This window comes from Betta splendens, chromosome 4, assembly GCF_900634795.4.
Source record: "Betta splendens chromosome 4, fBetSpl5.4, whole genome shotgun sequence".
In the NCBI taxonomy this organism is placed as follows: domain Eukaryota; kingdom Metazoa; phylum Chordata; class Actinopteri; order Anabantiformes; family Osphronemidae; genus Betta; species Betta splendens.
Window position 1 is genome coordinate 5126701 of NC_040884.2, and position 26722 is coordinate 5153422.

General features: G+C 55.6%; 2 protein-coding genes and 1 non-coding gene across 4 annotated transcripts in view; 1 reads left to right on the forward strand and 2 right to left on the reverse strand.

The window, feature by feature from the left end:
- hmcn1 (hemicentin 1) overlaps window positions 1-23185 on the forward strand; it is a 42377-nt gene extending 19192 nt beyond the window's left edge. Inside the window, exons 25-106 of one of the 2 annotated variants that reach the window (XM_041070402.2) lie at window positions 72-167; window positions 256-450; window positions 527-657; window positions 743-890; window positions 1051-1177; window positions 1255-1409; window positions 1495-1773; window positions 1860-2138; window positions 2594-2702; window positions 2778-2947; window positions 3033-3187; window positions 3304-3427; window positions 3536-3637; window positions 3932-4108; window positions 4184-4335; window positions 4419-4542; window positions 5167-5342; window positions 5423-5519; window positions 5604-5726; window positions 5805-5960; window positions 6059-6340; window positions 6422-6589; window positions 6790-6903; window positions 7028-7114; window positions 7183-7374; window positions 7456-7629; window positions 7700-7813; window positions 7882-8027; window positions 8112-8262; window positions 8444-8638; window positions 8723-8836; window positions 8920-9107; window positions 9233-9329; window positions 9462-9623; window positions 9727-9840; window positions 9919-10121; window positions 10255-10336; window positions 10464-10595; window positions 10677-10826; window positions 10920-11076; window positions 11158-11282; window positions 11389-11572; window positions 11689-11786; window positions 11869-12147; window positions 12226-12422; window positions 12514-12595; window positions 12678-12814; window positions 12890-13031; window positions 13150-13294; window positions 13370-13497; window positions 13573-13729; window positions 13873-13994; window positions 14066-14239; window positions 14320-14427; window positions 14506-14643; window positions 14719-14853; window positions 14943-15212; window positions 15290-15480; window positions 15574-15787; window positions 15861-15995; window positions 16070-16260; window positions 16343-16424; window positions 16498-16767; window positions 16846-17187; window positions 17271-17441; window positions 17525-17695; window positions 17772-17942; window positions 18029-18199; window positions 18266-18412; window positions 18495-18632; window positions 18729-18850; window positions 18921-19158; window positions 19233-19295; window positions 19380-19499; window positions 19578-19712; window positions 19788-19901; window positions 19973-20098; window positions 20180-20308; window positions 21048-21363; window positions 21494-21613; window positions 21690-21816; window positions 21888-23185. In XM_041070402.2, the coding sequence (XP_040926336.1) occupies window positions 72-167; window positions 256-450; window positions 527-657; window positions 743-890; window positions 1051-1177; window positions 1255-1409; window positions 1495-1773; window positions 1860-2138; window positions 2594-2702; window positions 2778-2947; window positions 3033-3187; window positions 3304-3427; window positions 3536-3637; window positions 3932-4108; window positions 4184-4335; window positions 4419-4542; window positions 5167-5342; window positions 5423-5519; window positions 5604-5726; window positions 5805-5960; window positions 6059-6340; window positions 6422-6589; window positions 6790-6903; window positions 7028-7114; window positions 7183-7374; window positions 7456-7629; window positions 7700-7813; window positions 7882-8027; window positions 8112-8262; window positions 8444-8638; window positions 8723-8836; window positions 8920-9107; window positions 9233-9329; window positions 9462-9623; window positions 9727-9840; window positions 9919-10121; window positions 10255-10336; window positions 10464-10595; window positions 10677-10826; window positions 10920-11076; window positions 11158-11282; window positions 11389-11572; window positions 11689-11786; window positions 11869-12147; window positions 12226-12422; window positions 12514-12595; window positions 12678-12814; window positions 12890-13031; window positions 13150-13294; window positions 13370-13497; window positions 13573-13729; window positions 13873-13994; window positions 14066-14239; window positions 14320-14427; window positions 14506-14643; window positions 14719-14853; window positions 14943-15212; window positions 15290-15480; window positions 15574-15787; window positions 15861-15995; window positions 16070-16260; window positions 16343-16424; window positions 16498-16767; window positions 16846-17187; window positions 17271-17441; window positions 17525-17695; window positions 17772-17942; window positions 18029-18199; window positions 18266-18412; window positions 18495-18632; window positions 18729-18850; window positions 18921-19158; window positions 19233-19295; window positions 19380-19499; window positions 19578-19712; window positions 19788-19901; window positions 19973-20098; window positions 20180-20308; window positions 21048-21363; window positions 21494-21613; window positions 21690-21816; window positions 21888-22289 (13124 nt within the window). In that variant the 3' untranslated portion in view covers window positions 22290-23185. The remainder of the gene's footprint in view (window positions 1-71; window positions 168-255; window positions 451-526; window positions 658-742; window positions 891-1050; window positions 1178-1254; window positions 1410-1494; window positions 1774-1859; window positions 2139-2593; window positions 2703-2777; window positions 2948-3032; window positions 3188-3303; window positions 3428-3535; window positions 3638-3931; window positions 4109-4183; window positions 4336-4418; window positions 4543-5166; window positions 5343-5422; window positions 5520-5603; window positions 5727-5804; window positions 5961-6058; window positions 6341-6421; window positions 6590-6789; window positions 6904-7027; window positions 7115-7182; window positions 7375-7455; window positions 7630-7699; window positions 7814-7881; window positions 8028-8111; window positions 8263-8443; window positions 8639-8722; window positions 8837-8919; window positions 9108-9232; window positions 9330-9461; window positions 9624-9726; window positions 9841-9918; window positions 10122-10254; window positions 10337-10463; window positions 10596-10676; window positions 10827-10919; window positions 11077-11157; window positions 11283-11388; window positions 11573-11688; window positions 11787-11868; window positions 12148-12225; window positions 12423-12513; window positions 12596-12677; window positions 12815-12889; window positions 13032-13149; window positions 13295-13369; window positions 13498-13572; window positions 13730-13872; window positions 13995-14065; window positions 14240-14319; window positions 14428-14505; window positions 14644-14718; window positions 14854-14942; window positions 15213-15289; window positions 15481-15573; window positions 15788-15860; window positions 15996-16069; window positions 16261-16342; window positions 16425-16497; window positions 16768-16845; window positions 17188-17270; window positions 17442-17524; window positions 17696-17771; window positions 17943-18028; window positions 18200-18265; window positions 18413-18494; window positions 18633-18728; window positions 18851-18920; window positions 19159-19232; window positions 19296-19379; window positions 19500-19577; window positions 19713-19787; window positions 19902-19972; window positions 20099-20179; window positions 20309-21047; window positions 21364-21493; window positions 21614-21689; window positions 21817-21887) is intronic. The other variant, XM_041070403.2, reaches the window with a different exon arrangement.
- Window positions 2291-2372, reverse strand: trnas-aga (transfer RNA serine (anticodon AGA)). The gene has a single exon. It is a non-coding gene; the product is annotated as a tRNA-Ser (tRNA).
- A 222-nt stretch (window positions 23186-23407) lies between the features above and the next one.
- On the reverse strand, window positions 23408-25771 carry arpc5b (actin related protein 2/3 complex, subunit 5B). The gene is made up of 4 exons (XM_055508196.1): window positions 25471-25771; window positions 24511-24582; window positions 24209-24385; window positions 23408-24115 (listed from the first exon to the last, which is right to left on the reverse strand). Exons 1-4 carry the CDS (start codon window positions 25609-25611, stop codon window positions 24053-24055), a joined length of 453 nt encoding a protein of 150 aa, XP_055364171.1. The 5' UTR covers window positions 25612-25771; the 3' UTR covers window positions 23408-24052.
- Between the last annotated feature and the right edge of the window lie 951 nt (window positions 25772-26722).

The window sequence follows — 26722 nt, forward strand, 5'->3', positions numbered from 1 at the left end:
GTGGAAATCAGTACAACATGTATCGAATGCAGATGTGTGATTCTATTTTGTGTGTGTGTGTGTGCGTCCAGTGCCCCCTGTGGTTGAGGTCCTGGAGCCTCCCTTCAATAGTCCTCTGCAGGAGAGAGTTGCAAACCAGCGCATTGCTTTCCCCTGCCCTGCAAAAGGTCTTCTACTACTTTGCACCTAACTTGGCAGTTACATTAATTCACTCTAAACCGGATGGTTGACGGTTTCAGTATACACCTCCCTCAGGTCTTCCCAAGCCAGTGATCCGGTGGCTGCGTAACGGCCAGGAGCTGACGGGGAACGAGCCCGGCGTGTCCATCCTGGAGGACGGCACGCTGCTCATTCTGGCCTCCCTGTCGCCTCTGGACAGCGGGGAGTATTCCTGCACGGCGGCCAACGACGCGGGGTCCACTGAGAAGAAGTACCAGCTCAAAGTCAACGGTGGGCGATCATTTGCTGACATGTCACCGAACTTGTGCAGTGTTTTGTGAAACAATTGTCTCTGACACCTGAACAGTGCCCCCAGAGTTCCGTGACAGTGAAACACAAGGCAACGTGTCTGTGGTCCTGAGCCGGGCCACCAACCTGGTGTGTGACGTGACAGGAAGCCCGACCCCCGTTATCACCTGGTACAAAGACGGGTCTCTGGTAGGTGAACACACTGACCTGATGAATGGTGATGAGCTGACACCAGAAGACAAATGTTTTTAGCTCTGAGCAACACTCTTGACAGATTTCGCCCAGTAACAGCATCCAGATTCTGGAAATGGGGAAAACCTTGAGAATACTGAAGGCAGCCACAGGAGATGCAGGCAGCTACAGCTGCAAAGCCATCAATGTCGCTGGTAGCAGAGAAAAGGGCGTCTATTTGGATGTGCTCGGTGAGTAACGATGGCCAACAGTGACTTATGGCAGTTTTAAGAATTGCAGGGATAGTAATGCAAGAAAGCATTAGAACTTTGAAAGCAGACGGACGTGTGGACTCTTCTTCTTTGTTGTAAATAATTCCCAGAGGAGTCATTTTGTGCCCTTGTGCCACAGTTCCACCAACTATTGAAGGATCAGCTCTTCCTCCAGACGTTTCAGCCATTCTCAAACAGGAGATCACTCTGGAGTGCATGGTGCAAGGAGCTCCCTTTCCCACAATACAGTGGTACAAGGACAGCAAGTGAGTGCAAACGGCTTCATGCATCCAGGCTTCAAACCAAATCCTGGATAAACCACGCTTCTATTGTTTCCTAACAGGTTGGTGTTTCTGGGTGATCCTAATCTGGAGGTCGTCAGCAGAGGTCAGATCCTGAGGATAAAAAGTGCTCGTCTTGGGGACCAGGCCCGCTACCAGTGTAGTGTGACGAATGCAGCTGGAAAACAGTCCAAGGACTTCAAGCTCAGCGTCTATGGTGAGTGTTTCAGACCAATCCTTAGCGGACGATGATAGCGATGAAACTCAGAAGCTGACTGCATAGATGCCGTGTTGTGTTCCAGTGCCTCCCTCCATTAAAGGTGGTAACGTGACGACGGAGGTCGCTGCCCTGCAGGACACTGTGGTCACGCTGGAATGTGAGGCGCGTGGGGTGCCGCCTCCCACCATCACTTGGTCCCGGAACGGAGAGGTGCTCCTGTCCAGCCGACAGGCCCAGTACGTGGAGCGGGGCCGCTCCCTGAAGATCCCTCTGGCTCAGGCGTCGGACGCCGGGCGCTACACCTGCAGAGTGACCAGTGTGGCGGGAAGCGCTGAGAAGAGCTACGAGCTGGATGTTTACTGTAAGGACCTGCCACAGGGCTTCATATACAGTACATGCCTTAAGTTAAAGCATAATAATAATTCAGATTGGCTTCTTTCCCCCCAGTGCCTCCGACCATCACCGGGGGTGACGGACCCTCAGAGAGGAAGGTTATCCTGAGTAAGCCCCTGATCCTGGAGTGTGAGGCCGGCGGACACCCCCCCCCCTCCCTCACCTGGCTGAAGGACGGGGTCCCTGTGCGTGACGGTGACAGCATCCGTGTGCTCGAGCAGGGGAGAAAAGTCCAAATCGTCTCAGCCGCAGTGTCCGACTCGGGACGCTACGTCTGTGTGGCTACGAGCATCGCCGGGGAGAAGGAGATCAAATATGATGTCAGGGTTTTAGGTAATAAAAAAATACTCACATACATGTTTTAAATGTGCCAGAGAGTGAAACTACACCAGGAAACCCCTTGGTTTAACTGGCCGGGGCTTGTGTTTGGCAGCAGTACAACCTGTGATCTCTAACACTCAGTGTCAGACAGGAAAATGTGGCTCCGTTGTCAGCAGGATTCGAACCTGCGCGGGGAGACCCCAATGGATTTCTAGTCCATCGCCTTAACCACTCGGCCATGACAACTCATGCCAAGCTAATGCTGACTCACACAGGGACTGTGCTAATGCTATCAGTGTGTGTGAAGGCTGCTGATGGCACACTCCACGTGAACGCACCACCTGCTTCTTCTGCACATCGGACTTGAATCAAATAGCAGAATATTATTATTAGTATTATAAAGGAATATAATTATGGAAAGTTAAAAAACAATTGACAAGACTAAAATGTGTTGCTGTGATTTCCAGTTCCTCCTTTCATTGATGGAGCTGATGATGTGACAGACAGCACAGTGATCATCAACAACCCTCTGGAGCTGGAGTGTCAGGCCACTGGAACGCCTGCACCTGTCATCACGTGAGATCCCGTCCACAGACACACGTGCTCAGTGTGCCGTGCTCATACTAAGGTGGAGGCAATGATGTGTTACAGCTGGTATAAGGGCGGAAGGCCAGTCAGACAGGGCGAAGGGCTCCGGGTCGCTGCTAACGGTCGGCGCCTCATCGTGGCCCGAGCTCAGGTCTCGGACACGGCTCGGTTCCATTGTGTGGCCACCAATGAAGCAGGAGACCACCAGAGGACCTTCAATGTGGTTGTGCATGGTAAGGTTTATATTTTTATTAGTGCACTGTTCTCTACTCTAGCTGCTTAGAAGAAATAATCATGATTTCTCCTCTTTATGGCCAGTTCCTCCTTCCATCCGCACCACTGGGTCTGCGGAACGTTCAGTGGTTCTCCACAGGTCCGTTAGTCTGGACTGCGTCTCCAGCGGCGTGCCTCCTCCCAGCATCACATGGCTTAAAGCCGGTCGGCCTGTCGACACGACGCAGGAGCACCTTAAGGTGGAGTGTTAATGCAATGATAAAATGCTGTGGAAGGAAGCAAAATTTGTGCATGTCTTTCATTAAAAAAATTCAAGAATATTATAATATGCCTGTGTCCGGCGTGTTGGTCATAGCTGGAGGCTGCGGGCAGAACACTAAAGGTCACAGAGGCAGCACTGCAGGATTCTGGGAAATACACCTGTCTGGCTACCAACGCAGCTGGTGAAGCTCAACTGCACATTCAGCTCAGTGTCCACGGTAGTTCCCTGTCCCTGGTCTCTGTCATAAATCTTCCATCTCTCAGGGTGAGGGAACGTCATCGCATAATTACTTTTCCTTGTGTGTGATACTGCGTGTGTCCCTCAGAGCCTCCCAGCATCCCCCACTCTGGCCAGATCATCAACCAGACCATCCTGTCAGGCTTTTCCACTGAGCTTGAGTGCGAGGCCTCGGGCAGCCCGTTGCCTGGTGAGAGAGCGTCGCCCTCCGTCCTGCTGTGCGCTCCTGCTGCAGGGCGTCGTTTCCTCTCGCTGCTGAGTTGGACTTGGCCTCGATTGTGTTTAACCATCACGGAAAAATCTCAGATGACTCCCTGCAGTCAGCTTCAGATATCACTTGTTTCTCAGTGTCTTCATGTCTCTTGTGATAGATCACTTTAAAAAGGTCAAAATAGACCTTGAAGAATAACATCTGGAAAACATCTGGGACATCTGGGTTTAATTCTTAAAGTTCTTCATTTGTTTTTTTTTTTCTCGCGTTCAGCGATCACGTGGTACAAAGACGGCCGACCTCTGACCAGCGCGGCCGGAGTGACGATGCTGAAGCGCGGCCAGGTTCTGGAGATTGAACGGGCTCAGCTGTCAGACAGCGGGATGTACCGATGCGTAGCAGTCAACCTGGCCGGCGTAGCGGAGATGACCCACAGCCTGCAGGTGTTCGGTGAGACTGGCCTTACCTTCACACAGCAAGCCTCATCCGTCCGGACTGCTGTGATGCATGGACGTTTTTTTGCAGCGCCCCCCGTCATCTCCAGCCGAGGCGGGACTGTCACCGTGGTGGTGAACGAGGCTGCCCGGCTGCCGTGCGAGGCCACCGGCGTTCCGCCGCCCAGCCTCACGTGGCTGAAAAACGGCAGCCCTGTGGCCAGCGTTTCGCCTGGCGTGCAGGTGAGATGAAGTCAGTTAGAACAAAGATATCAGATGCTTTTATTTTGAACCTCCGCTGAGCTCCTACACGCTCTGCCTCTCAGGTGTCGTCTGGCGGCCGCTTGCTGGCGCTGAACAGCGCCCAGGTCAGTGACACGGGCAGGTACACCTGCGTGGCCGTCAATGCTGGAGGGGAACAGCACCGAGACTACGACCTGAAGGTTTACGGTGAGTCGTGGAGCGCAGCCAAACGGGCCAAACATGGCAACGTAGCCGACGTGAGACTTGTCGTTAGCATCTCTGTAAACCTAGTCATTTAGACAAAGTTAATAACATCATCCCTGTATGTTTGTTGGTCCCATTGTGTCTGTTCAGTCAGACATCAAGAGAAATGCATTTGCACACAATGATCAAAAGGAGCTTGTCCAGAGAAATGAAGGCAGATTTGTTGCGAGTTCCCATCCTTCTGCAGCTTCCTGTGTCTGTCTTTGTGTTCTGCTCTGTCCATTAACCGTAATGCTGTGATTTATTGAAATCAATGTTATATTTAGGGCTGTGTTACAATAGAGACACTGTCAACCATCATTGGGCTTCATCTTTTCCCATCACGTCCAGCACTTGAACCGAATCCAACGACTTCAAACAACGTCCATTTTGGATTGTGTGGACGCGCTGAAGGGAACAGAAACATTCTTTTGTAAAATTTGACCGCATGGCAACAATTTCCCTGGAGATGGGGTTTAATAATCTTCTGGGAAATGAAGCTACAGTGACCTGATTGTTGTTGAATGAATGTCCAGCTGGTCCATCTCTGTTCTCACCCTGTGCTCGCGGTGATATAATCCGCCGCAGTGCCGCCCAACATCAAGGGGGAGGAGGCGAACGCCACGGTGATGCTCGGCCGAGCGGTGGAGCTGCACTGCCAGAGCGACGCCATCCCTCCGCCGGCGCTGTCCTGGCGCAAAGATGGCCGCCCCGTCTTCAGGAAGCCGGGTCTGACTGTTAAAGCTGACGGAAGCCTCCTAAGGGTACGGCCGTGCATCCACGCCGCTCTCTGTGGATTTATGTGCTGTTACCGTAACCCAATGTCCGTGAATCTGTCTGTCAGATCGACAGCGCCCAAGTCCAGGATTCGGGCAGATACACCTGTGAAGCCACCAACGTGGCCGGCAAGACAGAAAAGAACTTTAACCTCAATGTTTGGGGTGAGTTCGGTGACTTTGTGTATTCTTTTATGCTGGGTTTTAAGATGTGAGCACCGTATCTTTGGTTTCCTCTCATTATTACAGTGACTCCCAGTATCCGTGGAGCCGAGGAGGTGTCCCCCTTCACGGTGACGGAGGGAAACCTCATCACTCTGCTGTGTGAATCCAGTGGCATCCCGCCTCCCAGCCTCGCCTGGAGGAAGGACGGTAAGTCCCGCAAGCCTAAGGACTGTGCTGGATAGGAGGCCGCGTGGGCGACACGTCTCCTGTGCGTCTCCTTCCCAGGTTCTGAGCTCAAATCAGACCAGCGGGTCAGAGTTTTGTCCGGCGGCCGCCAGCTGCAAATCTCCAGCGCCGAGAGGAGCGACGCGGCATCGTACACCTGCACGGCCTCCAGCGAAGCGGGCGCGGCGTCCAGGGCTTACAGTCTGCAGGTTTATGGTACTGTACACCAGACTCCCTGCAGGATGTCGCTATCCGCTTCAATGGCTGCACTTGAGGGAGCACGCGCAGCAACTTACCTGACGTTCTCACTTCAGTCCGCCCTTCCATCAGACGCAGCGAGGGCGACGCCGGCGTCGTCACGGTGACGAGGGGCGCGGACGTGACGCTGCGCTGCGCGGCGGAGGGCGTGCCGCGGCCGGCGGTCACGTGGTTGAAGGACGGGAGGCCTGTCAGCGGACTGCACGGCGCCAAGGTCCTGAACGAGGGGCGGCTGCTGCAGATCCAAGACGCAAAGGTGTCGGACACGGGGCGCTACAGCTGCATCGCTGCTAACGTGGCCGGGCAGGCGGACAGCACGCACGACGTCAGCGTCCACGGTACGAATGTGGCAACTGCTACATGATTGTCTGCTGAAACCTCAAGGTCCAACATTTACTGACTGTGCAACTCCGTTTCAGTACCGCCAAGTATCATTGGTCAGGTCCTGATGCCAGACAACGTGAGTGTTGTGGTGAAGAACCCAGTAGCTCTCAGCTGCGAGGCCTCCGGCGTTCCTCTCCCGTCCGTCGCCTGGTTGAAGGACGGCCGGCCGATCAAAGCCAGCAGCGCAGTGCGCGTCCTCTCCGGTGAGAAAATATAGTCAAATTTGTTCCCTGTTTTTTCACATATCGGACATAAATATCATAACTTCAGCAGCTTTGGTTTAATGAAAATTGTGTTTAGTCTCTAATGTGTTATTTTCTTTACAGTAAGAGTTCCCACTGTGTCTGTTTAGATATGCTTTTCCACATCACCTCTTCGTGTATTTTGGTTGTTTTACTCCCAGGAGGACGTGTCTTGCGTCTGATGCATGCTGTGGTAGAAGATGCTGGGAAGTACACCTGCGTTGTGTCTAACAGCGCTGGAGAGGAACAGAAGAACTTCGAGCTCAATGTCCTCGGTAAAAAATGGCAGCTCCGGCGTTACTGTGTACAAATGTATAGTGTGTATTTACTGTATTATAAACCTGAAGACAGTCAAAAGGCGAGTGAACCATTTGACTAAATTCTTGTCTTTTCTGACAGTTCCACCGAGCATTGTGGACGAGGGAACTGTGGTGGACTCAAAGGTCAGGGAGCAACACAACATCACCCTCAGCTGTGAGGCGTCAGGTAGGTCCGGTTCACATCTACACACATGGACCGGTTCTCTCTCTGATGGCTGCGCTCGGCCCATCCAGGTCACCCTGTCCCAGAGATCCGGTGGCTGAAGGATGGACAGCTGCTGGCTCCCGACCGGCGCCACCGAGTCCAGTCTCACGGCCGTTTCCTGCACATCTCCGATGCTCAGGTCTCGGACACGGGCAGGTACGGCTGCCTGGCCTCCAACAGTGCAGGAGATCGCAGCCGGCACTTCAACCTCAACGTCCTGGGTACAAATCCGCTCATGTTGGGTTAAAATGTCCCAGTATTTTGTTGACAGTTTGTGATGGGTGGCTGTTTCTGTCTGCCAGTGTCTCCCACCATCGCTGGCTCGGGTCCTGACAGCTCCGCGGAGGAGGTGACGGTGACCCTGAGCAGCCCCACCTCGCTGGTGTGCGAGGTGCAGTCCTACCCGCCCGCGCTCGTCACCTGGCTCAAAGACGGCGCCGCCTTCGTGTCCAGCCGCAACAGCCGCGTGCTGCCAGGTCCGAAAGCCCACGGGACGACGTCCGAGCAGAACTGAACACGCTCATTTACCCCCCACTGATTTCACAGGTGGGCGAACTCTGCAGATCCTCAATGCCAAAGAGGAGGATGCTGGGAAATACACGTGCGTGGCTACGAACGAAGCTGGCGAGACTCTGAAGCACTATGAGGTCAAGGTTTATGGTGAGATAATGCTTTCTAAAAGATCTCTTGAAATATAAATGTGAAGTGAGACATACGTTCTTCTCCAGTTCCCCCGCAGATTAATAAGAATGATATCGTGGGGGAAGGATTGGCCCCCAAAGAGGTCAAGATCAAGGTCAACAGCAGCCTGACGCTGGAGTGCTCGGCGGAGGCCTTTCCCACGCCAGCGCTGCAGTGGTACAAGGACGGACAGGTGAGGATCCGCCTTCGCCCCCTCTGAGCGAGGCTGACGTGCGTAAAAACACCCCCCCCACCTCTGTCTCCGCCTCCTCGGCAGGTCCTGCAGGCGGACGGCCGCGTGTCCATCACGGCCGGCGGTCGAATCGTTCAGATCAAACATGCTCAGGTGTCCGACACCGGGCGCTACACCTGCGTGGCCACTAACGTAGCGGGGGAGGATGAGAAGGACTTTGATGTAAATATACAAGGTGAACTGGGTTGAGTGGCGCCAATGCATCGTCAATAACTGTAGAAAAGTGCTTTTTTGAAATTCCTTGGATTTGAGCAGTGTGAGCTGTAGTAGAGCAGCACTCTGAGCCATGTTTCCCACCACACTTTAAAATATGTCATTGATATTGGTAGCGCTAATGGTTTTGTCCTCTTCTTCAGTTCCACCTAATTTCAACAGACCTGCTGGAGCTGGTGGCTCCTCTCCCTCCGGCTTCGGAGGAGAAGTTCGGGACGTGATCCTCAACAATCCCATCTCTCTGTACTGCGAGACCAATGCCGTCCCTCCTCCGACGCTCACCTGGTACAAAGACGGACAGGCGCTGACCGCTTCCGACAAAGTTCTGATCCTGCCTGGTGAGAAACGCAGACGAAGCGAAAGAAAAGAGAAGCGAAGACAGCAAGTCTTCTACATAGTCAAGTTGTGTTTTTTATTCTCAGGTGGACGAGTGTTGCAGATTCCCAGGGTGCACGTTGAAGACGCGGGCAGATACACATGCGTGGCTGTCAACGAAGCAGGAGAAGACTCCATTCAGTATGTCGTTAGAGTGTTATGTAAGTGCAGCTAAGCAGCAGTCGGTTCGGCAGCGTGGGGAGAATGAGACGGTCTCATGTTGTGTCTTTGTGCTCTGCACCAGTGCCTCCCACCATACGAGGAACGGACAGCGACGTGCCCGATGAGGTCACGGTCCTGCTCAACAAAACTACCCAGCTGGACTGTCATGTGGATGGAAGCCCCGCCCCCAAGGTCACCTGGTTCAAGGACAGCCAACCGGTCGTCTCTGATAGGCTGCTTAGAGTCCTGGCCAATGGGAGAGCACTTCAGGTAGGAGCCAGGAAGCAGAAGTGAAATACTACCATCGACCTTATTGTTCTGTCTGAAATGTAGCTTGTGGCAGAAATTGTTGCCTAAATGCTTCCTTGGGTGGGTTCCTTCCCTCCATCTTCCAGGTGATGGCTGCTCAGGTCTCTGACACCGGCCGCTATGTGTGTGTGGCTGATAATGTCGCTGGAAGCGCAGAGAAGGCCTTTAATCTCAATGTTCACGGTGCGTCGCAGGCAGATCTTCAGAATCGTAGCATAAAACACAGAATCATAGCTTTTACATAGCTGTACTAGGAGTTAGCTGAAAACCCTGCTTGCTATTTTGAATGATGGTCTACATTGTCCTTGTGTTTAGTTCCTCCCACCGTCATCGGGCCGAGTCCTGTGAACGTGACAGTTGTGGTGAACAACTTTGTGTCGCTCTCGTGTGAAGCCACCGGGTTCCCTCCTCCGACCCTGAGCTGGTTGAATGACAGGGGTCCGATTCAGGGCAACCCCAGTGCACTCATCATGCCAGGTACTACAAGCATTCTGGAGATTTGAAGAGGTCCCAATCAAACCGTGAAGCAGATGTGCCTGATTAGTGACTGTGAACGTGTCTGTGCCCTCTCTACCTTCAGGGGGTCGAACGTTACAGATCCTGAAAGCCAAAGTATCCGATGGGGGAAAGTACACGTGTGTGGCCATGAATGCGGCGGGGGAGGCCTACAAATACATTTACCTGTCTGTGTTGGGTCAGTCTACACGCAGTGTTTGTACTGCACTCTGTGGTTTTACACAGTCTACTAACTGGTTCCCTCTTCCTCTCCCAGTTCCTCCCAGTATCAGAGGCAGTGGTGGAGACTCTCCTGTGGTGGTGAATGTCCTTTTAGGGAAATCAGCGACTCTGAAGTGCGAGTCCAGCGCTGTTCCTCCTCCCACCATCACCTGGTACAAGAACGGCAGGGTGGTGACCGAGTCGGCCAACCTGCGCATCCTGGCCAAGGGACACATGCTTGAGATTAACGGCTCAGAGGTGGGAGCTGGAGGAACGCGGCCTTTTTCATCTTCCTTTGATCACAGCAGCTGCCAAGGCCTCAAATACGGCCAATGAAACAACCTTGCCTCCTGTTTTGTTTGCATCCTCATATCTCTGCTCTGCTCTTCAGGTGTCTGACACTGGACAATATGTCTGCAAGGCCACTAATGTTGCTGGTCAGGTGGACAAGAACTTCCACCTGAATGTTTTTGGTAAAGTTGCTCTATATGAAAATACTCTAAACATAAGAGTCATTTGAAATTCTGAAAAGTCTCTCTCTCGCTCTCTCTCTCTCTCTGTCTGTCTCTCTCTCTCTCTCTCTCTCTCTCTCTCTAACAGTACCTCCCAGTATTGATGGTCCAGTGGAGGAGAATGTAGTGGAAACCATCAGTAACCCGGTGACCTTTGCCTGTGATGCTGCAGGCATCCCTCCTCCTAGTCTTACATGGTTGAAGAACGGACGACCGCTGGGTGCGCCTCCTAGTTTAAGATTCGATGTGTTGCATTACATCTACAGCTCCACTTCATGCCAAATGTTTAATATTTCTGCAGAGACCTCGGAGTCACTGGAGATGCACATCTTCTCAGGAGGCAGCAAGCTTCAGATCGCACGCTCGCAGCTTTCTGACAGCGGCACTTACACATGCGTGGCTTCCAACACGGAGGGCACAGCCCACAAGAGCTACCGCCTCACCATACAAAGTATATAGTGGTGTTTCCATCGTTCTATTGTAGCTTCTGTGTTAATTTATCAAATGTCAGCTGGATTGCAGCCAACAGCGCTTTTCCTCCCAGTTCCTCCCAGCATCTCTGGATCTGAGCTGCCCAGTGAGATGGGAGTGCTGCTGAACGAGAGCATCCAGCTGCTCTGTCGCGCTCAGGGAACCCCGACGCCGACCATCCGGTGGCTAAAGGACGGCGAGGCCATCGACCCTTTGAACGCGGGTCTCAGGTGAAGCAGCGCTGCCTCCAAATACAGGTCAGAGAGCTGGAGGTGGAGGTTCTAACGGCGCCCCGCTTTCCCCGCCTTCAGGGTGAGTCCGGACGGAAGCACGCTCACCGTGACTGGAGCCCACACCAGCGACGGTGGGAAGTACACCTGCGTGGCCACCAACGCGGCGGGAGAGGAGGACAGGATGTTCACCCTAAATGTGTACGGTGGGTTTACGACAGGCCTCATTCATCCAAAGGCAGACGACGGCTGGTTATCAAAGGTCGGATGAGTTCTTCTGCTGCTGAGCTCCGTGTCCGTTGGCTCCCGCAGTGCCTCCAGTCATAGACGGCGCCAGTGAGACGGCGGAGGAGGTGACCGCGGTTCTGGACAGCTCCGTCAGCATGGAGTGTGCGGCTGCGGGTTCGCCTCCTCCCCAGCTGAACTGGCTGAGGAACGGCCTCCCTCTGCCCGTGTCCTCCCACGTACGGCTGCTGTCTGCAGGGCAGGTGCTTCGGTAGGTCAGCGGCCAGCTCGCCTCTGATACTGCACGCGCTGTGGTGTTTGTTCAGCCGTGAAAGCATTAACGCGCTTTGCTTCTGGCATTGAAATTGTCCCATTTGTGGTTTTCAGGATTACGCGAGCCCAGGTGTCCGACGGCGCCACCTACACCTGCGTCGCCTCAAACAGGGCAGGAGTGGACAGCAGGCATTACAACCTGCAGGTGCACGGTGAGCGTGACGGCAGGAGGCATCCTCCATCAGATCCCGTTGTAGTGAGCTGCCATCAGCCGAGTCTCTTTACGCCCCTCAGTCCCTCCCAGTGTGGACGGAGCCGGGGGCACGGAGGACGTGAGCGCAGTCAGCGGGAACGCGGCGTCTCTGCAGTGCGTGGCTCACGGGACGCCGCCCCCCGCGGTGTCCTGGCTCCGGGACGGAGCGCTTCTCCATCCTGACCAGCGCCTCACGTTCCTCAACACCAACGCCACCGTGCGGATCTCCCGGACCCGCGTCAATGACACCGGACGCTACACCTGCCTGGCTGAAAACACGGCGGGCCGCGCGAGTCGCCACTTCAAGCTCCAAGTGTTGGGTGAGCGAAGGCGGAGCCGGGCTGCAGCTGTAGATCCTGGAACTGGCTTGGTTTCACCGGTTTGCGTGTCTTTCTCAGATCCTCCGCACATCCGGGGCTCAGGCGTGCCAGCGGAGGTGTCTGTGGTGGTTAACCACGCCCTGGAGCTGCGGTGCGAGGCCTCGGGGGTCCCTGCTCCCGCCCTGTCCTGGCTGAAGGACGGACGCCCGCTGCCGCAGACAGGCGGCCTGCGCGTCCTGCGGGGGGGGGAGGCGCTCCACGTGGCCGCGGCACAAGTTAGTGGAGAGGTCCCGAGTGGGTGGAGAGACGCTTCCTAATTGATTTAGCATTTACTGTACGTGTGGCCGTGTTGCTGCTTGTGCGCAGGTGGAGGACGCGGGCAGGTACAGCTGCCTGGCCGTCAGCCCGGCAGGAGAGGACGACAAGCAGTTCCTGGTGCGAGTGCACGGTGGGTTACGTTTAGTTATACACTATGATTGTGCGTCGCCAGAGTCCGATTGAAGCGTGTGTTTGTGTCTTTGCGGTGACAGTGCCGCCTAATATCGCGGGGGAGAACGCTCCACAGGACGTGTCCGTGCTGCAGAGCAGACAGGTGACGCTGGAGTGCAGGTCCGACGCCGTGCCTCCTCCAACGCTGACCTGGCTCAAAGGCGCTCAGCCGCTGCAGGTTAGAAACCGCCCAGACGGCTGCTGCACCCGCTCCTCACTGCGTTCTCACGTCTTGTGTTTTATTTTAAAAAAGGCCTCTGCGCGCGTCCGCGTCCTGTCCGCCGGGCGCTACCTGCAGATCAACATGGCTGAGCTGAGCGACGCGGCCCAATACACCTGCGTGGCGGCGAACGTGGCCGGCAGGACCACGCGGCAGTTCAACCTCTCCGTCAACGGTGTGTGTGTGTGTGTGTGTGTGTGTGTGTGTGTGTGTGTGTGTGTGTGTGTGTGTGTGTGTGTGTGTGTGTGTGTGTGCACGTGTTGCAATTAATTAAACTTCACCCGTTCCCTCAGTGGCTCCGACCATCAAAGACGGCCCCCAGCTGGTGTCGGTGCGCGTCCACCAGTCAGCGGTGCTGGAGTGCGTGGCGAGTGGCGTGCCGCCGCCTCGTGTGACCTGGAGGAAGCAGGGTGCGGTGCTGACGGGAAACAACCCCAGGTGAGGCGAAGCATCGCGCGTCACCCACGCCGTCGCTGGTTGTGTCGTTCTCATGCTTTGGCCCAACGCGTGCAGGTACTCGTTGGCCGAGGACGGGTCGCTGCGCCTCCGCTCCGCTCAGGTGAGCGACACCGGCCGCTACCTGTGCACGGCGGCCAACCAGGCAGGGACTCAGCACAGGGGAGTGGACCTGCAGGTGGACGGTGAGCAGTGAGTCGCGTCACACAGTCTGAGTCGCACGCAGCCGCGGCGTCTGACCCCCGCTTCCCGTCCTCTAGTCCCTCCCTCCATCGCCGACGGCAACACCAACGTGACGGTCACCGTCAACGTTCCGACCACGCTGCCCTGTGAAGCCAGCGGCATTCCCAAACCCTCCGTCCGCTGGATGAGACACGGCCGAGTCATCAACACTGACCAGAACCAGAATATGTACAGGTTGCTCCAGGTTTTCTTCCTCTGTTTCCTCATTCAAGATTCCGAAAACTCACACTACTGTTAATATTTAAATTTGCTCACATCTCTTCATATAAATTGTACAACATCTGGATATGAGCTTAGTTCCTCATCTTTGCTGCCAGATTACTCTCCTCAGGCTCCTTGGTCGTTATCGCGCCCACGGTGGAGGACACGGCGCTGTATCAGTGTGTGGTCACTAACGAGGCGGGAGAAGACTCCAGGTCCATTAACCTCACTGTTCACGGTACGTGTCGTCGTCTCTCTGAACTCAACGCTCCGTCATGTTGTTACATGTCTGTTCTCTCCTCCACCCAGTGCCTCCGTCTATCGCGGATGAGCCCACGGAGCTGATTGTCACCAGAATGTCCCCCGTGGTCCTCGCGTGTACGGCGTCCGGCGTCCCGGAGCCCGCCATCGCCTGGAGCAAGGACGGCGTGGAGTTAGTGGAGTTGCTCCCGGAAGGCGTGGGATACAGCATCCTGACCACAGGTCGGGGGCGTGAGCGCTGACACACCAGCCACTGTGTGTTGTTGTTGTTGTTGAGGTTGATTTGTTGTGTCTGTGCGTAGGTTCTGTCCAGATCCCCTCCGCTGAGCTCAGTCACGCCGGGCGCTACACCTGCACGGCCCAGAATGCTGCAGGCTCCACCCGCCGCCACGTACAGCTCACAGTTCACGGTAGGAGCCCAGGACAAGTCAGTTACAGTAGAGTCCAGTGCAATGCGTTCTTTTATTTTCTGCTTTTATTCTCCTCAGAGCTCCCAGTGATCCAGTCGCATCCATCCACCATGGACGTCATCCTGAATAACCCCGTCACGCTGCCCTGCAGAGCCACAGGTTCCCCCAGACCCACCATCAGCTGGCAGAGGGAGGGCATCAACATACCCACCACAGGTAGATCAAGCTCCCATTGAATGCACTGGAGTGTTAGCAGATGAGTCGGTTGTGACGTCTTTTACACTGCTCCAGCTGGACGTTTCACCGTTTTGCCCAACGGGAGCCTGCAAGTCTCCCGAGCCTCTGTTCTGGACTCTGGGACGTACATATGTGTGGCTCAGAACCCAGCCGGCACCGCACTGGGGAAAACCAAGCTCCGAGTACAAGGTGGGTGGCACGCGTCGCGCAGCGGTGGCCGTTGCAGGTCATCTGCATCTGGACCGGTGCGATCTCTCGGCGCTGATCTCTCTCTGCAGTGCCTCCCGCCATCAGCTCTGACTCCAGGACGTACGTGGCGCCCCTGGACTCGTCTGTGACGCTGCAGTGCCAGGCGGGCGGCTCCCCTGCGCCCGCGGTCACGTGGCACAAAGACGGCCAGCCGCTCGGGGAGTCGCTGCGCCTGCGGGTGCTGAGCGCCGGCTCGCTGCAGATCGCCTTCGTGCAGCCGGGCGACGCCGGGCGCTACGCGTGCACCGCCGCCAACGCGGCCGGCGCCGCCAGCCTGGAGATGGGGCTGACCGTGCAGAGTAAGTCCAGCCCTTCTGTCGATAGCGCCATCGGGGTGTGGTCGTTCCTCCCTGTTCACTCGTTATGACGTCTGCAGCCCCTCCCTCCATCCGAGGCGGAGAGCAGGAGGTGACGGTGGTGGAGAACAGTCCGGTGCAGCTGCTGTGTGCGGTGGAGGGGGTCCCTCAGCCAACGCTGACCTGGGAGAAGGACGGGAACCCCATAGATGAGAGCACAGGGGAGTACACCATCCTGCCCTCTGGGGAACTGGCCATAGACGTTGCTCAGGTGATCAGAACCGACCGGGTCTCGTATCATTCATCCACCGGTATTTTTACCAGACCGGTGCTGGACTCACTCGCTCCCTCCCTCCTCCACCAGCCCGTGGATTCGGGCGCTTACGCCTGCGTCGCCGTCAACGCCGTGGGTCGGGACAGCCGGACCACGACCCTGACCGTTCACACGCACCCCGTCTTCACGGAGCTGCTCAGCGACGTGGCGCTCAACCGGGGGGAGCGCCTCGCGCTGGCCTGCGGCGCCGCCGGCGTCCCTCCGCCCAGGATCACCTGGGCCCTGAAGAACACCGTCATCCAGGGTGAGGCCGCTGGTGATGAGAAGCATGAGCCGTTGTCTGTTCCACCTCGTTAAATGTGTCATCGCGCCTGTAGTTCCTCATGATCCTACGAGCGGCTACAGTGAACTGGTTATAGAGCGAGTGAGCAGAGAAGACTCTGGCACGTACTCCTGCGAGGCAGCGAACAGCGTAGGAACCATCAAGTCCGTGGGCTTTGTCTACGTTAAAGGTAAAACCTCACTGATTACATTTCAGTTAGTAAAGTCAGGCTAAATGTCTATCAATCTATCTGATCTTCTCCAGAGCCTCCCATCATCGATGGGGACCTTCACTCCAAGCACACGGAGCCTTTGGGGGGCAACGCCGTCCTCCACTGTGAGGTTCGGGGGGACCCCCTACCAACCGTCCAGTGGAGCAAAAATGGAATAAATATCCAGAGCAGCAACCGAATCCGAGTGCTGGACAACAGCTCTCTGGCCATTTATGGCACCGTGGTAACGTTTCCTTCATTACAGGCTTCATGCAGGAATAAGAAAGGTCACGTTACGAGCTGTGTTTCCCATCTGTTTCACACAGGCTGAGGATGCAGGCAGCTACGTGTGTGTGGCCACTAATGATGCTGGAGTGGTGGAGAGGAGTGTGACGCTCACCCTGCAGAGTGCGTGTCTGCTGTGAATCTTTACTGAAGGAAGTCAAACTGAGCTGTTTAATGCACCGCCCTCCTCTTCCAGGTGCACCCAGCATCGTAGTGGAGCCAGTGGATACGGTGGTGGACGCCGGCACCACCGTGGTCCTCAACTGCCGGGCCGAGGGTGAACCCACCCCCGTCGTAGAGTGGTCCCGCCAGGGGGGGGCGCTGCCGGGCTCCGAGCGCTTCTCCACCCTGTCCAACGGCTCCCTGCGGGTCAGCAGCGCTCAGAGGGAGGACACGGCGGAGTACGAATGCGTGGCCAGGAACCTGCTCGGCTCGGTTCTGGTCGGGGTCGCGCTCACAGTGCGAGGTGGGCGTGACGTACTTTGTGTTTAAAGCTGGAAACCGTCCCAGAGGCTGAGGCGTGTTTCTGTGTTTCTGTTTCCAGTTCACGGGGGCTTCTCGGAGTGGTCCGAGTGGAGCTCCTGCAGCCCGTCCTGCGGCGCCGGGTCCCAGAAGAGGCTGAGGCAGTGCAGCAACCCTCTACCCGCCAACGGGGGGCGCCACTGCGCCGGGTCGGACGCAGAGACGCGCCGGTGTCAGGGAAAGCCCTGTCCAGTGGACGGCCACTGGTCAGAGTGGTCGCTGTGGGAGGAGTGCTCGCGTAGCTGTGGTCAGGGCAACAGAACCAGGACCCGGACCTGCAGCAACCCCCCGGCGCAGCACGGCGGCAGGCCCTGTGAGGGCAAAGCAGTGGAGGCCGTCATGTGCAGCGTGAGACCCTGCCCTGGTGGGTGCTTCATGCCACGCACTGATGGACGAAGCTGGATCAGAGCCGCTACCTTCACCTCTCTCTGTTTCCACGGTTTCCAGTGGCAGGTGACTGGGGCTCCTGGCTGCCGTGGAGCCCGTGCAGCGAGACCTGTGGCAGAGGGATGCAGTCCAGAATCCGGCTCTGCAACAGCCCCCCCCCGGCGTTCGATGGACCCCAGTGTGAAGGCACCGACGCGCAAACACAAGTGTGCAATGAGAGGCTCTGTCCCGGTGAGGCCTGTGGGATTGAAGCAGCACGAACAGAACGTGTGAACGTGCGTGGCGCTAACCTGCAGACCCGTTCTCACCCCCAGTGGACGGGATGTGGTCGTCGTGGGTGAGCTGGGGCGCCTGCGGCGTTTCCTGCGGGGGCGGGACCCGACAGAGGACCCGCCTCTGCGCCAGCCCCGCCCCCCAGCACGGCGGCCGCCAGTGCGAGGGCAGCGACGTGCACGTCGACTTCTGCAACAGCGAGCCGTGTCCCAGTGAGTGGTGGCGCACACACGGCACACGGGCCCGGCCCGACGGGCGCGGCGCCGCTCACCTCCCTCTGCCTTTCAGTCAGCGGCAACTGGGGCCCGTGGAGCGGCTGGGGCAGCTGCAGCAGGACGTGCAGCGGAGGTCAGATGCGGCGCTACCGGACGTGTGACGACCCCAGACCCGCCAACGGCGGCAGGGCGTGCGCGGGCGCCGACACGCAGATCCAGAGATGCGGCGGCGCCGACTGCCCCGGTGAGTCCGCTCGGCCCGAGTCACGAGCACACAGGAAGCAGGGCTGCGATGTAGTTGCTTGAACGCGTGGGGTTGCGTCGCTGCAGTTGATGGTCAGTGGGGTCCGTGGCAGCCGTGGGGAGAGTGCTCCGCCTCCTGCGGCGGCGGGGAGAGGACGCGCGTCCGGCGCTGTAGCGGCCCGTCTCCTAGCAACGGCGGGCGCCCGTGTCCAGGCGACGCCTCCCAGCTGTCGCGGTGCAGCACGCAGGCCTGTCCCGGTAAGCGGGGTTTTAAAGCACGCCCGTGCTCGTCTCCTGGATCCTAACGATGCCCCTCTCTGTCAGGTGGACCTCAAAAGGCCCGAGGCAGCGTCATCGGAACCATCAATGACATCGAGTTCGGCGTCGCCATCCTCAACGCCACCATCACAGACGGCCCGTCCGGTGGCAGGGTCGTCACGGCAACTATTTCTAACGTACCGAGGACACTGGGTCAGTTTCCAGACAATGTTCCAATGTTAGAATCTTCAACTCCCGATGGAACAAATTGAATCTCTCATTTTGAATATTTAAGGTCCTGCAATGAGGAAGCTGGTCTCCATCCTGAACCCCGTCTACTGGACCACTGCACAGGAAGTGGGGGCAGCTGCCAACGGCTTCACGCTAACAGGCGGCGTCTTCAGGAGAGAGACGCAGGTGGAATTCGCCACAGGTAACGACACACACACACACACACACACACAGTCGTGAGGAAAGCTGCGTGCCGGACGAGCAGTGACGCTCAGAGCACGGAGCCTTTGGATCCTAGGTGAGATCCTGAGGATGAGCCACGTCGCCAGAGGCCTGGACTCAGACGGAGCTCTGCTGGTGGACATCGTGGTGAACGGACACGTCCTCCAGTTGCCGTCGCAGGCTGAGATCAGCGTCAAGGTGCCGGCACACGTAATGGAGGGGACTGCTTGACTGCAGGCCAGACTCGTGACACTTTGCTGTGTTGAAGGACTACGCGGAGGACTACGTCCAGACGGGCCCGGGCCAGCTGTACGCGCTGTCCACGCGGATGTTCAGCATCGACGGGGAGAGCGTGCCGTACTCCTGGAACCACAGCATCGCCTACGAGCCGGCCAGGGGCAAGATGCCCTACCTGGTGGAGACGCTGCAGGCCACGGCCATCCGCGCCCACTATCGCCCCCTGGAGGAGGCGCTGGAGTACAGCCTCCACGCTGCCATCGCCAAGGGTGAGGATGCTGGAGTGGGGAAAGTAGAATCACACAACAAATAGAATCTTTAACCAGTGGAATTGTAATTCCAGGCGACCGCAGCAACCAGTGTCCTCAGGGATTCGCGTTGGTGGCGGCTGGGCCCTTCTGCGCAGGTGGTGTTTGCTGCAGTCAGTCTCATGATCTGCTTCTGTTCCAATTGTTTGAACCGTGTTTATGTCCTTTTAAACTGTCTGCAGATGAGAACGAGTGTGAGGTGGGGACCCCCTGCTCCCACGCCTGTCACAACACCATGGGCACCTACTACTGCTCCTGCCCCGGAGGCCTCAGCATCTCGGCCGACGGCAGGACCTGCCAGGGTACGAGCTCACAGACAGGTCGTCAGACCTCACACACGGTGCGACGCCGTCGCCGACCGTCTCCATCTCCTCTCGCAGATCTCGACGAGTGCTCGCTGGGCGGCGGCGCGTGCCACGACGGCCAGGACTGCGAGAACACCATCGGCTCGTACCGCTGCGTGACGCGCTGCGGCCGCGGCTTCAGGAGGACGGCCGACGGCCTCAGCTGCTCAGGTACGACGGCGCGGCTCCGCCCGTCACCCGCGTGCGTCCGGTTTCACTCAGCTCCGCTGCGTCTCCGTTCCCCAGACGTGAACGAGTGTCAGGAGTCGAACCCGTGCAACCAGCACTGCCTCAACACCGTGGGGAGCTACCGCTGCGCCTGTGAGCCCGGGTTCCAGCTCAGGAACCGGCGCTGCGTAGGTGAGACGGCGACGCCGGCGCCGCCTTCGGCCCAGCGCGTGCGACCCGTCACCTCTCCCTTCTCGTCTCAGATATAAACGAGTGCCGGCAGAGGGTGTGTCGCTCGGACCAGCAGTGCAAGAACACGCGCGGAGGCTACACCTGCATCGACCTGTGTCCCGGCGGCTTGACCAAAGGCGCCAACGGAACCTGCGTGGGTGAGTGAACGGGCCAAACGCTCCTAATGCGGCGTTGTCCTCGCACGGCGCCGACGGCCTGTTGTCTGTTGGGCTCCGTAGACGTGGACGAGTGCAGGGACGGAACCCACCAGTGCCGATACAACCAGATGTGTGAGAACACCAGAGGCAGCTACCACTGCGCGTGCCCCCGCGGCTACAGGTCCCAGGGGGTGGGCCGGCCCTGTGTGGGTACGTACGTCCTCGGACACTCGGGTCAGAGCCGCGCTGTTCTGCCTGCGAGCTTTTCTGCTTTGCTTCTGTCTGCGCCGGCTCGGTCCGACTCGGTCCGACTCGGTCCGACTCGGTCCCGCTGAGACCGACGCACGTCCCTGAGCTCAGAGGTTCTCTCCCGCATCGCTTGCTTTCGCTTCTGGAAGGACTCAGTGGAGACCGGACACTAACCACTAACATTACGTGCAGGTTGGATGCATGTTGTCACGGTAACCAGAGCTGTAGGCTGATTATAGGTCTGTGTGTTTACACTGTCGCATAAGAGCAGGAGAGGGTGAGAAAGGATCACATGAAAAAGACCAGCACCATCACAGCTCTGTCTCTCACTTCTTTTTTCTTTGTTTTGCTTCGTGATGGCACATCTTCCTTATTCCTCCTTTGACATCATTAACCCCAGATGTTCATGTCTGTCAAACTCTGTATATCATGGGTTCATCTCCCATGAATTGGAATTCCTCATCTATCCATCATAATGTGTGAATTTTAATTATCACAATGAACAGATTACAGTCACAATACATTTCTGTCTTGGAGACATGACATGTATTGTTCTGCAGTGGGGTAATTAACATATCATTTGTCCCCCTCATCCTCCTCCCACCCCTGTTTTCATGGTCCACACCTCCCTCACTTCTCTGTGAGCCCCCGTTCTTCCCTCCGTTTCTCTCGGTGCTGGTCTTTTTTGTGCCGAGGGCAGACATAAACGAGTGCGAGCGCCTCCCGCTGCCCTGCGCCCATCGGTGCCTCAACACTGCCGGCAGCTTCCAGTGCGGCTGCCCGCCGGGGCGCCACCTGCTGGGAGACGGCCGGTCCTGCGCCGGCCTGGAGCGCCTGCCCAGCTACGAGAGCCACTCGTACGGCTACCGCACGTCGCAGTCGTCCCCGGGGCGCGGCTCCGCCCAGCGGCTCTACCACAGCCTGGCCTCTCAGAGCTACCACTCGTACGCCGCGCAGCCGCGGGATCGGCCCGGGGGGCGCGGCCGCAGGGAGGCCAGGGGGCTGCCGGTGTTTAGGTAAATCTGCGAGTCAGGCAGGGCTGAGATGAGGGCGAGGATGGAGGCGCTCCTTGCCGGGCGCCTGGAAACCATCATGTTGTTGGGCATTCTCCAAATGACTCCGGCCGCTTGTGTGTGACGCCGACAGACATCAACGAGTGCGAGATGAGGGACGCGTGTCAGCACGAGTGCATGAACACGCCGGGCGGCCACAGGTGCCTGTGCCCGGCCGGGTACCGCCTCATGACCAACGGCAAGGCATGTCAAGGTGAGTGACCCGGGAAGCGGCGGTGTCACGCGCGTGGGAGGGGTCTGCAGCTGAGCCGTCCCCCTCTCGTCCGCAGACGTGGACGAGTGCCTGGAGCAGAGCATCCACTGTGGAGCGAACCGGATGTGCTTCAACATGAGAGGAAGCTACCAGTGCATCGACACGCCCTGCCCGCCGCACTACCAGAGGGATCCGGCCACAGGGTAAAGCTCCTCGCAGACGCGGCTTCGATCACTCCTGTGCAGCCGCGCCACTCACCCGTGTGCCGTTGCAGGTTCTGCCTGAAGGACTGCCTCCCCAACGACCTGGAGTGCGCTCTGAGCCCGTACGCCCTGGAGTACAAGCTGCTGTCGCTGCCGTTCGGCATCGCGGCCAACCAGGACCTGATCCGGCTGGTGGCCTACACGCAGGACGGCGTGATGCACCCCAGGACCAGCTTCCTGGCGGTGGACGAGGACGCGGCGCTGCCCTTCGCCCTGCGCGACGAGAACCTGAAGGGGGTGCTGTTCACCACGCGGGCGCTGCGGGAGCCGCGCACGTTCCGCATGCGGGTCCGCGCCCTCTCCTACAGCCGAGACGGCGGCATCGAGTACCAGACCACCTTCATCGTGTACGTGGCCGTCTCCGCCTACCCCTACTGACAGCACTTTACGGGACGCGCCGGCGGACGGGCTGAAAACGCTTGAGCGTCAGGGAGACAGACGTGCAGTGAACACACACACACACGGGGCTCAGATCCGACGGATCCCCGGGAACCTCGCAGCAGCGTGTCAGGCTGCTTCTGACATATTTATGAGCCAACGCTGCCGGCGGAGGAAGCGGGGTCAAAGGTCGACTCAAGCGATACTAGCCACTCTTTATTTACAAACATCTACCTATTATTAACTTATTGGGAAGTGCTTGAACGTCGCTCAGCTCCTCCATCACATGGAGTCTGACTCCACCGATGGTGCAACCCCTCACGCATCAGCTGTTCCGCTGGTTAACAGTAGGTCAGCAATGTGCCTTTCAATAGATAAAGATGTAGTTTAATGTTTCTAACTTGTATATAGATGTTGTTTCCTCATAACATTTTGTCGTACTGTACTTATTCTATCCATTTTGTAATAAAAATGCTATAAATGAATATAAACATTGAAGTTACAGTGGGGATGCTGTATTTCTAATGGAGTAAAGCCCTGACCCTTCACCACCTTCTCAGTAAAATGTTTTTGAAAGAAAACGAGGCTGAGATCAGCGTTCACCTTTTATTTAATTCAGTTTTAGTCAAAAAAGCAAACATAAAAAAGGAGTAATGGAGTAAGGCAGTTTGTACGTTTTCTTGTCTTCAAGAAGAACAATAGAAAGAAACAAGTCGGACCTTCGTCCGCTTTGTTCTCGTGTAAAAATAGTCAATACTGCATTAGAAAAAGTAGCCAATGTCTGGATGTGTCGCCGCCGACTCGTGAGGAAAAAATATGATTTGTGTTTCACAGAAAGCAACGTTAGCACAATTCCATGAGTAACTTTCAGTCAGTGTTTTATGATTCCATTTTAAAATTAGCAAAAAAAAGCAACACATGCTGCTAAATTCCCCACGGCTCGAGAAGCAAAGCTACAACTGCTTACTCTCAAATCCTTTTCAACTCACGCTGTAGTAAAACTGTGACTAAATCATCTGATTCTACGATCCATAAAACACCCATTAAAAGCAAAACAAAGCATTTGGCAACAGACGTAATCTTCCAGTTTCCTCCATGTTAATACAGGAATTAAAATGTAGTTTCTACTGTACTACTACTGTTCTACTGATTTGTATTAAAAACCTACAGCATGGACCTGAGACAGGTTCAATACAAAAACAATGAAGACACAAAACGCTGAGAATTCCTTAATGAAATGTTGGACAAACTACTTACAACCTCAACGACAGGATCTGTCTCGCTATAAAATCTTTTTATGATTGAGAGGAACTTTAGCCCTGAAGCCTAAAGGTAACGATTCATATTGTAGAAATCCCAGCGCTCCCAACCTTTTAAAGGTTGTACAGCAAACTGGGTATATTTGCAAAATTTCATATAATTATTTTAAGAAGCTTAATTGTGACTTGATACATTTTTAAGAAACAGCAGGAAATGCTTAGTCATCATGTCATCACTTGGAACCAGTGGACAAAATGGGTACAACAGGAATGACAAACAGATCCAGGAAGCAGTGGACACGTGGGCTGTGAACTTATTTGTAGCACCCTGTGGGAAATACAGTTTTAGGAGGATGTGCACAGGAAAAAACTCAAAAACCTAGTATTTCTGCCCAACGGCCCAGATTTTACTTTAACTGAGCTCAAACCGCTGGATCACATTGGGCAATAATGTAGATTTTGGGCCCCGTGCCACCGCTTAGATAACAGTACAGTATGGTGCCACCACACCCTCGCATCTGCTGGCGATCGCTCCTCTCTCAGACCGTCTTCCTCGCGGTCAGCACCCTGACGATGCTGCCCACGCCTCCGGCTGCCAGGGCCTGGAGACAGAAAGCGGCCTCGTTGGACAGCTGTGCTGAGGGGAGGTTTGGTTCCTCCTCCCGTCACTCATAGACTGACATGTCAACACCAACCTTCTCGTGCCACTGCAGCAGGACCGCGCTGCTGTTCTCCGACGGCCTCTCGAAGCCTTTGTAGATGTACTTCATGAGCAGGTCGACGCCGTTCTTGTCGAGCGACTGCACGCCTTTTTCTATGTCGCTGCTCTTGAAGGCACTGAGCACCTTCAGCACCAAACCCTCTGCACGATCCTGGTGGAAGGAGCAAACAGCAGAATTTCAGAATCTTCAATACTCATTTGATAACCACTCAGTTAGATGGGAAGCTCATATTTGTAAAAGCTTTAAGCCTTGTAAACACTGAAAACCAAACTGACCTTTAAATTCTGGTTCTTTGTATTAATTGGCGGATTCTTGAGTACTGCGTGTAAAGCCTCCATGAGATTTCCTGTGCAGGAAGGGGTTAAGGATGCAACACAGATAATCACAGTCAGACAGACCTGAGATCAGCTGCTTGTCCAGTAGCTGTTGAGCTGAAATCTGTCCCAAGGGACTCCAAGTCCAGCAGCACATTCCAGTTATCTCAGGTCTATAGTTGGTTTTAAATGTAGGTGTGAGTGTGTGTGTGTGTGTGTGTGTGTGGTGGATCCTTTTCCCTCCTCTTTTAAAGTGGAGTTTCTTTACAGTTGTACTATTAGCATATAAAACAGAAAGTTATAATAAACCTGAAAGATGCTGTTATATTTTTATAATAATAATTTAAATGCACAGGAGTAAGCCAGTTACTTGACTCATGATCACACCCAATAAAAACAGTAACTCTTCCTCTTCATATGGAGAATTGAAAACACTGTGTATCCTTCAAATGCTCCAACTGTGTGAATGTGAATGTGAAGGCAGGGCTGCAGGTCGCTTCTGGGCCCATGTCTTCAGTTCTGGGTCTGAGCTTAAGGTGGGAGGAGCTCCATCATTCAATGAGGAAGTGCTGCACATTCATACCCTATAAGGCCTTTGACTCAAACCTACGGCGTCTGCTGATTGTACAGTAACAACAGCCTCTGAGGACGATTTGTAGCGATACGGTTATAATACAGACCGCAAACCGTAAATAAATACGCTGAGGCTGCGAGTGCGCGTAGCTTTGTACGGACACACAAACAATGAGTCTGTGCTGACACAGACGCGCGCTGACTCGCGGTGAAGACGCAGCGCAGCGCGGCTCCGTGGAATGCGGCCGCCGACGCGTCCGGGCGGCGTCCGGCCTGCTAGCGCCGCGTGCCGGCAGCAGCTGAGCAGACGTGCGCGCGCTCACCACCGGCGGAGCAACGCAAAGGATATTGTCTGATGAGGGAGTCCACCTCCGCCTCGTCGGGACCCAGCTGGTTTTCTCCCCCGTCCTCCTCATCCACGAATTTGTTCTCGTCGTACTCGTCCACGTCCACTCGCCTGAAGCGGGCGGACACGGTGGTCTTCGACATGTCGGCGGCGGCGGCCCGGGCGCTTGCTTTTAATCCGTAACAGTTGAATCCGTGGCAGGATCGGCCTTTTGCTGCGTTACAGTGATTTTGCTTTGACTCGGCTGTGACAGCACAGGCAGCGGCTCCCTCACTTCCTCCCCGTTCGCTGTGTCGTTTGACCGTGGACGGGCACGCTGCTGCCACCTGGTGTCCAACACGGGGAACTGCAGCGTTCTGTGTGTATTTCTCATTGTGGCCGCTAGATGGCGGTCAAGCTTAAGAAATCTGAAAGCACCTTGCTGTGAATTAGCACGAAGTAATGATTAGAGCCCTTTGTATTACATTTATCTAAGTCTGTCAAATATTTATTACCTGTAGTTTCTGCGTCTTTTTCTTCTTTGCTTTTAGTTTTATTTTTATTATTATTATAAGATGTCTTGCTCAAAACAGTTTGAAAAGAACCCATTCAAACACAATTAAAAACACAGTTTTATTTATTTATTTTTTTACTATAAGTAGATAGTAGCTACTGTGTACTGATCAATGTATCAATATCTCTCTCTCTCTCTCTCTCTCTCTTTATATACCACTCTATTCTCACCCTCCGCGGGTGGTCTCATCCACTTTTCAAGCTCGGGTCCTCTACTAGAGGCCAGGGAGCTTGAGGGTTCTGCGCAGTATGCTAGGACTGAACTTTTCTGGACTGAGATGTTGGATGTTTTTCCAGGGATCTGTTGTAGCACTCCTCCAGTTTGGGGGTCACTGCCCCCAGTGCTCCGATTACCGCAGGCACAACTGTGGCTATATATATACACACACACACACACACACACTCTATTCTCACCCTCCGCGGGTGGTCTCATCCACTTTGTGGATGAGTGGATATAGAATATATCCACTATATATACAGAAAAGTGCAGTCCTAGGAACAGCAAGGATACTGCGCAGAACCCTCAAGCTTCCTGGCCTCTGGTAGAGGACCCGAGCTTGGAAAGTGGATGAGACCACCCGCGGAGGGTGAGAATAGAGTGTGTATGAAGCATATATATATATATATATATATATATATATATATATGAAGCATGTTGGCCATAACACTCACAATGCTCACTAACCGTTGCTCATAAGTTCA

Bases quoted from the DNA above. Each gene is read 5' to 3' on its own strand.
- arpc5b (XM_055508196.1), bottom strand. From the start codon at position 25,611: ATGTCGAAGACCACCGTGTCCGCCCGCTTCAGGCGAGTGGACGTGGAC. The intron at 24,583-25,470 runs TATCCTTTGCGT...CCTTCCTGCACA, and splicing joins TGGACTCCCTCATCAGACAA to GGAAATCTCATGGAGGCTTT. The intron at 24,116-24,208 runs GTTGGTGTTGAC...TTCTGTCTCCAG, and splicing joins TGCTGCAGTGGCACGAGAAG to GCCCTGGCAGCCGGAGGCGT.